The 13,214-nt window shown below is 47.7% G+C and overlaps 1 protein-coding gene across 3 annotated transcripts in view; it reads right to left on the bottom strand.

Annotated features, from left to right (window-relative positions):
* LOC138764499 (ubiquitin-conjugating enzyme E2 Q1) overlaps positions 1 to 13,214 on the bottom strand; it is a 52,973-nt gene that overhangs the window by 37,491 nt on the left and 2,268 nt on the right. Inside the window, exon 1 of one of the 3 annotated variants that reach the window (XM_069940539.1) lies at positions 13,048 to 13,172. The exons of the other annotated variants lie outside the window; for them this stretch is intronic. Within the exon in view, the coding sequence (XP_069796640.1) occupies positions 13,048 to 13,098 (51 nt within the window). The 5' untranslated portion in view covers positions 13,099 to 13,172. Of the gene's footprint in view, positions 1 to 13,047; positions 13,173 to 13,214 lie in introns of those variants that run through there. 3 annotated transcript variants of the gene reach the window in all.

Genomic DNA, 13,214 nt, shown 5'->3' on the forward strand with positions numbered 1-13,214 from the left:
GTAAGGGATTACTTAAGGTGGGATGTGAGTGGGAAGGGTGAGAATCACTGCTCTGGGCCCAATTGTCACTGAAATATTTTGCTGGAGAAAAATTGTCGTTGGCCAATTTCCTTTGGAGTTCTGAAACGGTGCACATAATGAGTCCATGAGGCTAAAACTTTTTCTTTCCGCTCACGTACCACCTTAAGCAATCCCTTACTCATCGCAGAGCTAGGGACTGTTTAAAGTGGTATGTGAGTGGGGTGGGGGGGGGGGGGGCGGGTGGGCAGTTTGTAAACCACTGCTTTAAACCATAAGACAGAGGAGCAGAAATAGGCCATTCAGCCCATCGAGTCTGCCTCGCCATTTAATCATGAGCTGATCTATTCTCCCCACTCAGCCCCACTGCCCGGCCTTCTCCCCATAACCTTTGAAGCCCTGGCTGATCAAGAACCTATCAATCTCTGCCTTAAATACATCGAATGACCCGGCCTACACATCCACCTGTGGCCACAAATTCCACAGATTTACCTCCCTCTGGCTGAAGAAATTTCTCCGCATCTCAGTTCTAAGCGGACGCCCTTCAATCCTGAAGTTGTGTCTTCTTGCCCTAGACTCTCCCACCAGGAGAAACAACCTTTCTACATCTAGTCTCAAAATGCTTCAGATTCCCCTCCCTCATTCTAAATTCCAACGGGTACAGGCCCAGAGCTGCCAAATGCTCTTCTTAGGATAACCCTTTCATACCTTGTGAACCTCCTCTGAACCCTCTCCAATGTCAGCATATCCCCTTATTCAAGGTCCCGATCCGGAATCCAAGTGCGGATGCAACAGGAAAGGTGGAGGGGGAGCAGCTGTTCCTGAACCTAGTGGGTGCAGGTCTTGTGGCACCGATACCTCTTTCCTGATGGCAGCTGCGAGAACAGAGCGCGTGCTGGGTGGTGTGGGTCCTTGACGATCGCTGCTGCTCTCCGACGGCAGAGTTTCCTGTAGACGTTCCCGATGGTGGGGAGGGTTTTGCCTATAATGTCCTGAGGTGTGTCCACTACCCTTTGAGGGGATTTATGCTCAGAAATATTGGTGTCCCCACAACAGACCACGATGCAGCCGGTCAGCACACTTTCCACCACACGTCTGTAGTAATTTGTCAGGGTTTCCAGTGCGTACCAAACCTCCGCAAACTTCTGAGAAAGTCGAGGTGCTGACGTGCTTTCTTCACAATGGGTCCAGGAGAGATGCTCCGGGATGGCAACTCCCAAGGACTTACATTTGCTCCCCCATCTCCACCGCTGATCCCCGAATGATCACTGGATCATTGGTCTTACACCAGGCTGGAAACTGGAGACGCAAGGGGTGTTGAAGGCTTTGTGATTTTGGTGACACTGAGTGCGAGGTTTCAGCCAAGTTTTCAATCTCCCTCCTGTCCGCTGACTCCTCAGCCCTTTTTCTCCTTCCCCCTCACCCATCGATGTGATCTACTGGGATCGTTGTCTGAAGAGAGTACACAAAATCATCGAGGATCCCCTTCCACCCCGCACGCAGCATCGTCCAGCTGCTCCCATTGGGGAAGAGAGCCAGGAGGATCAGAGCCAGCACCACCAGGCTGGGGAACAGCTTCTTCCCACGGACAGTGAGAACGCTGAATGACCAAAGGAACGGCTCACACTGAGACTTACTTCAGCTATTGCCACGATTTAGTGCAACTCCAACAATTGTGGGGAAAAACACTATTACAAACTCAAACCCATACGTCTCCTATACGGGCCCCAAACTTTAACAAAGAAAGAATAATTATTACGTAAATCATGCGTTATCTTTCCCAACAGAATACAAGACCTCATCTACAAATGCCACTGTCGGATACTCAAATCAATCTCATTTTTCCAAGTACTTGCCAAACATTTTCCCAGCCACAGCTAACGCCAGTCTCAAAAAAGCAATTTGAGACTTATTTAATTTTAATTCCAACTCAAATTTCTTAATATAGCCCAGTAAAAATTCCATGGGATCAAGGAAAATTGTAAATTTAAATAAAACTTCTAAAAGTTCCTTAACTCTATTCCAGAAAGGTTTCACATCACCAAGTAGAGTGCAAGAAAGAGCCAACTTGTTTATGGCTCCTAAAACATATTTCCTTAACTTCTCAGGGGTTCAATATAACAGGTGAATAATGAACCAATCTATACTGAACATTTACAATTTTAGTCATAATGTCTTCACATAAAGTCATCCAATCACAGATAAAATACTTGTCATGCATGTGTATTGTGTGTCCGTGTTATGTCTGGTTGTGTGTCTGCGTGTTTTTTGCACCGACGACCAGAGAACTCTGTTTCGTCGGGTTGTACTTGTACAATCAGATGACAATAAACTTGACTTGCGACCCACCACCATGGTATTGATTTCTCAAAGAGAGAAGAGACCACAAGTGGGGTGAGGGTGTACTGGACATCACCCAGTGTGATCATAATGCCCCACTTCCAATGCCACATGCGAAGGGCCCACCGAGTTTGTTCCGACCCACCACCTCCCACCCGATTTCCCCACCAGAAATCACAACATTATCCAAACTGTCCTCAGACCCCACAGGACATCTCCCTACGGGACGGCGACGGACCAGCGAGGGACTCTGCAGCCGAAGGACACACAGGAGGCGGGACTGTCGGTGATTCAAGGCGAGGAACCCATGCAGGCTGCGGGCAAAGGTCTCACACCATGCTGGAGAATGGAGACGCAAGAGGGTGTTGTGATTGTGATTGTGTTTGGACCTGGAGCTCGGGTTGCCGATGGTTTGGACTGGTGTCTGTGTGGCTGCTGGAGGCAAATACACGGACACTTGATGACTCTGGGAGGAACTCTCTATTACTTCCCATTCTCTGACTGGAAGGGGCGCCGGGCAATTTCTGCTGATGGCTGCTCTACACGTTCTACACCCACGACTGAGGCCAGCCACAATTCCAATGCCATCCACAAGTTTGCCGTCCAAAATCACAAACGGCAACGAGGAAGCGAACAGGAGGGAGAAAAACCAGCTGGTTGCACGGTGTAACAACAACAACCTTGTGCTTAACGTCAGCAAAACCAAGGGGATAATTGTTGACTTCAGGAGGAAGTCGGGTACACGACCCAGTCCTCATCGAGGGCTCAGTAGTGGAGTGGGTCAAGAACTTTAAATTCCTGGGTGTCAACATCTGTCCCGGAGCCTCCGCGATGATGCAATCACAAAGAAGGTTTACCAGCGGCTAGACTCTGGGAGGTGTCTGAGGAGATTCGGTCTCTTAGCGAAGACTCGTAAACTTCTACAAATGGGGAGCATTCTGGCTGGTTGCATCACTGCCTGGTACGGAGGCGCCAAATCTCAGGACAAGAATAAACTCTAGAGGGTTTTTAACTCGACCTGCGACATCACAGGCGCCAGACCTCACTCCATCAAGGACATCAACATGAGACAGTGTCTTAAAAAAGTAGCCTCTATCCTCAAAGACCCCAACCCCCAAGCCGGGCCCTCTTCATTCTGCCACCATCAGGGAGCCTGAAATCAAGCACGAGGAAGGCTTCTTCCCCTCTGCCACCAGACACTGCCTCACATTTGTGCACTTTTTTAATAGTAATGTTGCAAGATGGTTATAACGTGAATGTTTGCCCTGTGACGCTGCCGCAAGACCCCGAATTTCCTGACAACAAATCCTGATTCTGATCTGCCTTCCTTATGGTCGACTAAAGCTAATTTCGTGTAACATTACACCTGTTTCATGACATGACAAGAAAGGAATCTTGAATCTTGCAAAGGCAGGCAGTGACAAACTTCACACTTCTCAGCTAAATCTTGGAGGGGGATGTTTGCATCCAGTTTTAAATGCTGCTCACGTTGCAGGGGAATGCAGCCAAACAGCGATCAACTGCACAGGGAGTTGGTGGGTCACGTCGCCTGGCTTCATTACATGATGCTTCTAATAATGAAGTTCACAACTTGATAAACACATCTCAGAATACACCCACAACCTTCCTCGAGTAGAGTGAGAAAGTCCCTCATCTCGCCCGTGCTCCCAGCCATTTCCAAAATACCTCACTTTGCATCTCTTCACCTTTGGCTCCTAAATTTAATTTTTTTGGATTTAAATTTAGACATGCGTATATTTTAAATTTAGGACTCACAGCACGGTAACAGGCCCTTTTCGGCTCACAAGCCCATGCTGCCCAGTTACACCTAATTGGCCTACAACCCCCTGGTAGTGGGGGAGGAAACCCAGGCAGACGCAGGGAGAGCGCACAACCTCCTCATGGACAGCGCCAGATCCCAACCATGCCACCTTGTGCTGGGATAGCAGTTGGGATGTCATGGTAAAGTTGTATAAGGCATCACTGAAGTCACATTTGGAGCATTGTGTGCAATTTTGGTCTCCAAATGTCAGGAAGGATATCAATAAGATTGAAAGAGCGATGAGAAGATTGACTCAGATGTTGCCGGGACATCAGGAACTGAGTTACAGGGAAGGGTTAAACACAACGGCTCCAACAGTGGTTAGAGCACTGATTTTGTAAACCAGGGGTCGTGAATTCGATCCTCGCTGGGGCCTCATCTCTGTGAGGGGCGATGGACAAAGTGGTGACTCTCTGTCTTCCTTATGGTCAACAAAAAATTTCATGTATGTTACATTCTAAATGTAGTTTTAAACAGCAATAATGAAACCCTTACCTTTAGGCTTTATTCCATAGAGGGGAGATTTGATCAAGTTAACAAAATTATAATGAATCTAGACAGTGTCAATGTAGACAGGCTTTTTCCACTGAGAGTGGGTGAGATTCAAGCCAGAGGACATGGGTTGAGGGTGAAAGGGAAAAAGTTTAGGGGGAACTTCTTCACACAGAGAGTGTGGAACGAGCCGAAGTGGTGAATGCGGGTTCAATTTTAACATTTAAAAAGTATTTGGATAGGTATGTGGATGAGAGGGGTATGGAGGGCTATGGACTGGGTGCAGGTCAGTGGGACTAGGCAGAAAAATGGTTCAGCGCAGACTAGAAAGGTCGAAGGGCCTGTTTCCAGGCTGTAATGTTCTTGGGTTCTGGAAGCAGTTTGAAAGGCAGGGATGGGTAGATGATTTGCGGGATAAATGATTTGAGAGAGACAAATGGTCCATGACTGAGCACCTTCGCTCCGTCAGCATCAGTGACGGGGATCTCCTCATGGCCGGCCACTCCCATGCTCACACGTCCGTCCGTAGCCACAAGACCTACCCCACCAAGACCACCCGCAGATCAGCGGAACAACGTTCGATTTTCCATCCGGATCCTCTCCAACCGGACGTCATTAACGTTGACCTCTCCAGTTTGTGCTAACCCGCTCTCCATTCTCCTTCCCTTTCCCCTCGTCTTCCTTCCTCCAGCCCTCCTCGCCCTTCCCTCTCTATTCATTGAGCCATCCCCTCTCGCCCTCCTGCTGCGCCCTTCCCCCCACCCACCTATAACCTCCTCCCCCTCCCATTTTGTTCAGAAGCCTGTCAACATTTTTTCCACACCTTCAGGCCCAAAACGTTGCTTCTGTATTTTTATCTTTTGCTACATCAAGGGCCTGGTTTGGAGTTTCTCTAGCGTTGCATTTTTACTTCAACCATGGGGTCTGCAGACTTTCCTGTTTGACTCTCCATGACTGGCTCTCCCTCGAAATGTGAAGTACGAAGTTACAGGATGGCTTTGAGTCAGCGCAGTGGGATAGACGGGGTGGGGTTCGGTCAGTCTATTGGATCCTGGACACTCAACCTGCAACAAGCGCGACGTTCCCCAGCACAAAAAAGGCCAGCACCAAACTCGGAACCACTTAAAATGTCCATAACCCGACAATAAGATGAAAGCCTGGTTGGTCCAGGGGCACCATTTAGGAGGCAGCTCAGAATGACCGGGAGGCCATCAACTTGTTTTTAAATGCATTGTGTCAGCGGAGATTAAAACAAATAATAAATGCCAGCTCATGTCCCATCGACTGCAAAGGCTGAAAAACAAGTTTTGCTTTTACTCATTTCTGCCCTGTAACCAAACAAAACAGAAGTGTCTCCTCTCAGGGAAACACGCACACACACGACACAATAAATTAGTATAACACGAAGGTCACATCAAAGGAGTCCTAACCCAGTAACAAAGGCGGGACTGTTACACCCCATAAACATGCATGGAAGTGACACACACTGCGTACAGAAACCACCCACCCTCTTACTCTGCAGTTTCCCGCCCCTGTGCCACGTTATGAATGTTAGGGGTGACACAGTTGGCGTGGCGGTTAGTGTACCGCCAGCCATCAGGACTGGGGTTCGAACCCTGCTGTGTCTGTAAGGAGTTTGTACATTCTCCCCGTGCCTGCGTGTGTTTTCTCCGGGGGCTCCGGTTTCCAAAACATACCAGGGGTGGGGGGGGGTGTAAGTTAGTGGGGTGTTATCTTGGCAGCATGGGCTCATGGGCCACAATGGCTGTATGTCTAAATTTTTTAAAAAATAATTAAAAAGGGTCATTCCACCTCCCCCCCCCCCCCCCCCAACACACTCTTCACATCAGGGGTGTGAGATCACGCACCACCATCTTTAAGGACGGTTTCTTCCCCCTTCAAACGAACCCAAAAATCTTGATTTTATGGACTCCACCCCATGGGCCAAAATGGCCTGTTACAGAGTTGTACGTCTAAATTGAAAGGGGACGAGGGAGAGTCATTCAGCAGGTACAGGGTGAGATCTCCACCCAAAACAGAATTGTTGCCGCTTGAAAGAGCCCTATCATTCAAGATTCTTTTATTGACATGTAATAAAACAGATGTAATATTACACAAAATTGCACTTGATCTGCAAAGATTGGCCATCAGCAGAAATTGCCTGGCACCCAGAGAATCAAAGCAGAGTACCTTTAGAGTCATGGAGTGTCCGTGGATTTGCCCCCAACACTCCCACAGCCTCACAGACTTCAGCTCAAGCCACTGGCAACCCGTGCACCAGATCCGGACACAATCGGGAAGCCTTCAGCACCCAAGGCCACTCGGGAACCCCTCCTGCCTTCCCTCTTGGATTCCGGCTCCGATACCTGTCATGCCAGTCGCTCGCTGCCTGCGTGGGCCCCTTGCCTTGGGTTGCCAACAGCCCACCACGTGAGCTCTTTGCAAGGGCAATGCATCTGGTCCAATTCCCCTACCCTCGATCCATAGCCCTGGATTTCCCCTCCCTTTCAAACCCTGACTCCAACTCCCCTCAGAACAGTACAGATTGAGCACCTGCCTAGCTTTGAACGTCAAGGTGTGACCATCAGGAATTGCAATAAAATATGTTGCTCACAATACTTTGGCTTCTGTTGCCAACCCCCTTCCTCATTCCTCATCCCTCCCACACCGAGAATCCCCTTCCTTGTCATAGGAACATCAGAAATAGAAGTAGGAGTCGGCCATTCGGCCCGTCGAGCCTGCTTCACCATTCAATGTGATCATGGCCGATCTAATGATCGGCTCATCACCAACCTGCCTTTTCCCTATTTCCTTTAATTCCCCGACAAAGTAAAAATCTACCCAACCTTGTCTTAACTATATTTACTGTGGTCGCCTCCATTGCTTCAATGGGCAGCGAATTCCACAGATTCCCCACCCTCTGGGAAAAGCAGTTCCTCCTCATCTCCGTCCTAAATCTACTACACTGAATCTTGACGTTCTGGTCTCCCCCACCAATGGAATTGACTTGCCTACCTCTATCTAATCTATGCCTTTCATAATTTTATATTTTCCTATAAGATCCCCTCTCGTTCTTCTAAATTCCAGCGAGTACAGTCCCAGGCAATTCAATCTCTCCTCATAGGCCAACCCCTTCATCTCTGAAATCAACCTGGTGACCCCACCCCACACCCCGCCTCCAAAGCCGGTCCATCTCAACTGCACGCAGGTATCCTCTGGTCCCAACGGGCACTGTCACAGCATACCACTACCGGTGTTACATCCCCTCACCTCAGTGTGTTCAGCAAAGCCATCCTCGGAACCACGTCATCTGCACCCTCACTTGAGTTCTTCACACCCCTGGAACACTGCTCAAGGTTCTACTGTGGCCCTACTGAAGGTTTTTGTAAACCACTCACACACTGCTCCGTGCAACATCTCCATAAGACCTAGCAGAAATAGGCCATTCAACCCATCAATTCTGCCTCACCATTCAATCATGAGCTGATCCATTTCCCTATTGGCTGGCCTTCTCCCCATTACTTTTGAACCCCTGGCTAATCAAGAACCTCTCAATCTCTGCCTTAGATACACCCAATGACCCAGCCTAGCCTCCACAACCACCCGTGGCAAACAGATTCCACAGATTCACCTCCCTCTGGCTGAAGAAATTCCTCCGCATCTCTGCACTAAGTGGATGCCCTTCAATCCTGAAGTTGTGCCCTCTTGTCCTAGACTCTCCCACCGTGGGGAAACAACCTTTCTACGGCTACTCTGTCCACACCTTTCAACATTTGAAATACTTCAATGAGATTTCCCCTCATTCTCCTAACTTTCAACAAACTCAGGCCAAGATCTCCTCATGTGATAACCCTTTCATCCCTGGAATCATCCTTGTGAACCTCCTCTGAACCCTCTCCAACATCAGCACATCTTTTCTTCAATGAGGAGCCCAAAACTGCCCACAATGGTCCAAGGTCGGTCTCACCAGGGCCTTATAAAGCCTCAGCATCACATCCCTGCTCTTGTATTCTATTCCTCTTTAAGTGAACGCCGGTGTTGCATTTGCCTTCTTCACCACCGGCTCAACCTGCAAATTTACCTTCAGGCCGTCCCACACGAGGACTCCCACGTTGCTTTCTATCTGGGTATTTTCAATTTTCTCTCCATTTTAAAAACAGTCTGCCCGTTTATCTTTTCTTACCAAACTGCATGACCACACACTTTCCAACATTGTATTTCATTTACCACTTCTCTGCCCATTCTCCTCATCTGTTGAATTCGTTCTGCAGCCTCCTTGTTTCCTTGACATGACCTGCTCCTCCACCTACATTCCTATAATCTGCAAACTTGGCCACAAGGCCTTTCATTCCATAATCTAAATCATTAATCCAGATCCCGCCACCCCCGCCTCCCCACCTCGAGATCTCTGTTCTTCTACCACTGGTGACCTCTCAATTCTTTTCATCCTAAATGCACCGACCAGTCTGTCACCAACCTGCCCACCTATATCTCCCTGAAATCTGTTGAAACCCTCTTCACAGTTCACTGAACCACCAAATTTTTTTTATTTTAAATTTGGAACTTGTGCCACGCATCAGCTGTCCAAGTTGTGGACAAAAGTCCTGGTCTTAGAACACACATTACAGAACAGTACAGGCCCTTCGACCCTCGATGTTGTGCCGACCTAAAGAAATCTACTCAACAATCTGAACCTTCCCCATAACCCTGTAATTTTCTTTCATTCATGTACCTGCCATAACCTGGAATAAAATCTAGTTGATTACAAATTTAAAACTGTGGAACACAAGGGCATATTAACGAGAAAAAAGTATCTGTCCCAAACATTATGGAGGGCCCTGTACTAAACATTCCACCCTCTAACACAGTTACAGGTAAGACATGCCCCACATCTGTATAATATACACTGGACCATTGGATAAATACCCTGGGTGTCACCATATACATCCTCTAACAGTTACAGGTAGAACATGCCCCACATCTGTATAATATACACTGGACCATTGGATAAATATCCTGGGTGTCACCATATACACCCCTTAACACAGTTACAGGTAGGACATGCCCATCATCTGTATAATATACACTAAACCATTGGATAAATACCTTGGGTGTCATCATATACACCCTCTAACACATTAACAGGTAGGACATGCCCCACATCTGTATAATATCACTGGACCATTGGATAAATACCTTGGGTGTCATCATATACACCCTCTAACACAGTTACAGGTAGGACATGCCCCACATCTGTATAATATCACTGGACCATTGGATAGATACCTTGAGTGTCACCATATACACCCTCTAACACAGTTACAGGTAGGACATACCCCACATCTGTATAATATCACTGGACCATGAGATAAATATCCTGGATGTCACCATATACACCCTCTAACACAGTTAGAGATAGGACATGCCCCACACCTGTATAATATACAATGGACCATTGGATAGATACTCTGGGCATCACCATATACAGGTACACCCACTTTACGAAACTAGAGCATTCCCATGAAACCTTTCATGAGCCGAAATGGCATAAAGCAAAGACCTGTTCACTACTATTGGAGGCTTTTTTCATAAAAAGCAAAAGCCATTCAAATGTCTCTTGGATAGTGAACACATGCTGCTTCGTAAAAGCAAATTTCTGTCAAGCGGGGTACACCTGTACACCCTCCAGCACAGTTATAAGGCAGGACATTCCCCACAACTGTGCAACATGCTGTGCATTTCTGGATAGGAGAATGCCAGCGATAAAGTGGTAATCTCAATGTAACATCACGGAGGACATTTCCATGGGATGTTTTGACAATTCACCAAGGTTGAAGAGCAACAACAACTCCGAATTGCGCTAAGACTGTAAATTACTATTGGTGTAGAGAGTCAGGAGGTTAAGCAGCACACTTTATACAGCAAAGATAGATACATAAATAGGCTTGTGCCCTTCATCAAGGTGTTAGCAAAATGTAGGCAGGAGCCAGAACAAAATGGTAGGAAAGGGGGAGGGGGAGTCCACAGGCCCACAGTGTGGTGAATCTGTGTCGTGCTGTCAGTCTCTCGCTGTGCTTAGCCCTGCTTTACTGACATTGGACGTGTATTATCTCTACCATTAAAGACACTTCCCTTGGGTGTAACTGTGTATGCACCCATTATCATTCATTATTGTACCACTAGTTTCTGCTAATAAAAACCATCATTCCTGGTTAACTCCACAGCCTTCGTCTTCTTCATTAACTGGCATTTCGCACAGGCAGGATATGGGAGCAAACAGGGGGAGGGGAATGGCTCTGTGAATGAAGGGGGTGGAGAGCTGGAGGAAAGGGGAGAGAGGGTTGGGGAAGGGTGGTAAAATGGGGAGTGGGCGAGCAGAAACCAGAGAAGCTGTCCGGTTGGAGAGGGCCTGGACAGAAAATCAAGCGTCGCTCCTCCAATTTACAGGTGGTCTTGGTGGGAGAGTACATGGGGCCATAGACAAGACACGTGAGCATGGGAGTGGGGTGCAGAATTGAAATGGTTGGCCACTGGGTGGTCTCTGTTGTGGCAGGCGGAGCGAAGGAGCTCAGCGAGGCGATCTCCCAGACTCTCCGATGTAGAGGAGGCCACAACGGGAGCACCGGACGCAGGAGGTCACTCCCGCAGACACCAAATGAAATGTAGCATCACTTGCAAGGATTGTTTGGGGGCCTGAATTCTGATGAGAGAGGAGGTGTGGGCTCAAGTGCGGCACTTCCTGTGGGTAAGACCCTTGGGCCCATGATGTTATGAAGTTCTGGTCCCCTTACTGGAGGAAGGATGCACCAGCTTTGGTGACGGTGCAGAGGAGATTCACCAGGTTGATTCCAGGGATGAGGGGGTTGGCCTATGAGGAGAGAGAGATCAAGTTGTCTAGGACTGTACTCACTGGAATTTAAATGAATGAGAGGGGATCTTATAGAAACGTATAAAATTATGAAAGGCATAGATAAGATTGAGGTAGGTAAGTTGTTCCCATTGGTGGGGGAGACCAGAATGAGGGGACATAGCTTCAATATTCAGGGTAAGAACTGCTTTTCCCAGAGGGTGGGGAATCTGTGGAATTCGCTGCCCATTGAAGCAGTGGAGGTGACCTCCGTAAATATATTTAAGGTTGGGTAGATTTTTACATAGTCGGGAAATTAAGGGATATGGGGAAATGCAGGTTGGTGAAGGTGAGCCGATCATCAGATCAGCCATGATCTCATCGAATGGCGGAGCAGGCTCGATGGGCCAAATGGCCAACTCCTGCTCCTGTTTTTTGTGCTCTTATGAACCACTGAGTATCTTAAGAGATTTATACCTAGTCACCCTGTTTTATGCTGAATACACAACACTCCAAAAGCCATTCGTGCACAGAGTGCCACAAATACACACACACGTCATACCAAGCAACAAGTGAAACATGGAAGTCTGTAGACGCTGTGATTGCGGCGAAATCACACAGTAAATGCTGAAGGAACTCAGCCAGTCTTACAGCATCCATGGGAGGGGAAGAGATATTACCGGTGTTCTGGACCGGAGGCCTTCCTGAAGGGTAATCAGGGGGTTACCAAGGGGGGATGTACACGGTAAATGGTCGGACACTGAGAAATGCGGCAGTACAGAGAGATCTGGGAATACAGATACATAATCTCCTGAAAGTGGCGTCACAGGGGGATAGGGGGGGGGGGGGGTAAAGAGAACTTTTGGCATACCGGCCTTCAGAAATCAAAAGTACTGAACAAGGGTGGGCAACCCTTTTTTTAAACTCACATTCTACCTTCAGTAATCCCTGTGCCATCGGTGCTCTGTGATTAGTAAAGGATTGCATAAGGTGGGATGTGAGTGGGAAGGAAAGGATGAGAATCACTGCTCTCGACCCAATTGTTACTGAAATATTTTGCTTGAGAAAAATTGTCATTGGCCCATTTCCTTTGGAGTTCTGAAACGGTGCACATAACGAGTCAATGAGGGACGGTTAAAACAGTGTTTTTCAAACCTTTTTCTTTCCACTCACATCCCACTTTAAGTAATCCCTTTCTAATCACAGAGCACTTATGGCATATGGATTACTTAAGGTGGAATGTGAGTTTTAAAAAAAGGTTGCCCACCCCTGGTATTGAGTACAGGAGTTGGGATGTTATGGTAAAGTTGTATAAGACATTGGTGAGGTCACTTTGGAGGATTGTGTGCAGTTTTGGTCACCTAACTACAGGAAAGTTATCAATAAGATAGGAAGAGTGCGGAGATTTACTAGGACGTTACCCGGACTTCAGGAACTGAATTACAGGGAAAGGTTAAACAGGTCAGAACTTTATTCCCTGGAGAATAGAAGAATGAGGGGAGGTTCGACAGAGGTATTTTACTCATACCTTGAAGAAGGGCTCAGGCCTCCTGCGAGGACGGCTGAGTTCCTCCAACATTTCTGTGCGTTTTTACTCTTTGCTTGGGAGACCAGCCAAGGTTCTCGCCAACTGAGCAGGCCTGTACAAAATTCAGACCTTTCACCTCACACTCTTCTAACCAACACAAACAGCAC

This window comes from Narcine bancroftii, chromosome 5 (genome assembly GCF_036971445.1).
Source record: "Narcine bancroftii isolate sNarBan1 chromosome 5, sNarBan1.hap1, whole genome shotgun sequence".
NCBI lineage: Eukaryota > Metazoa > Chordata > Chondrichthyes > Torpediniformes > Narcinidae > Narcine > Narcine bancroftii.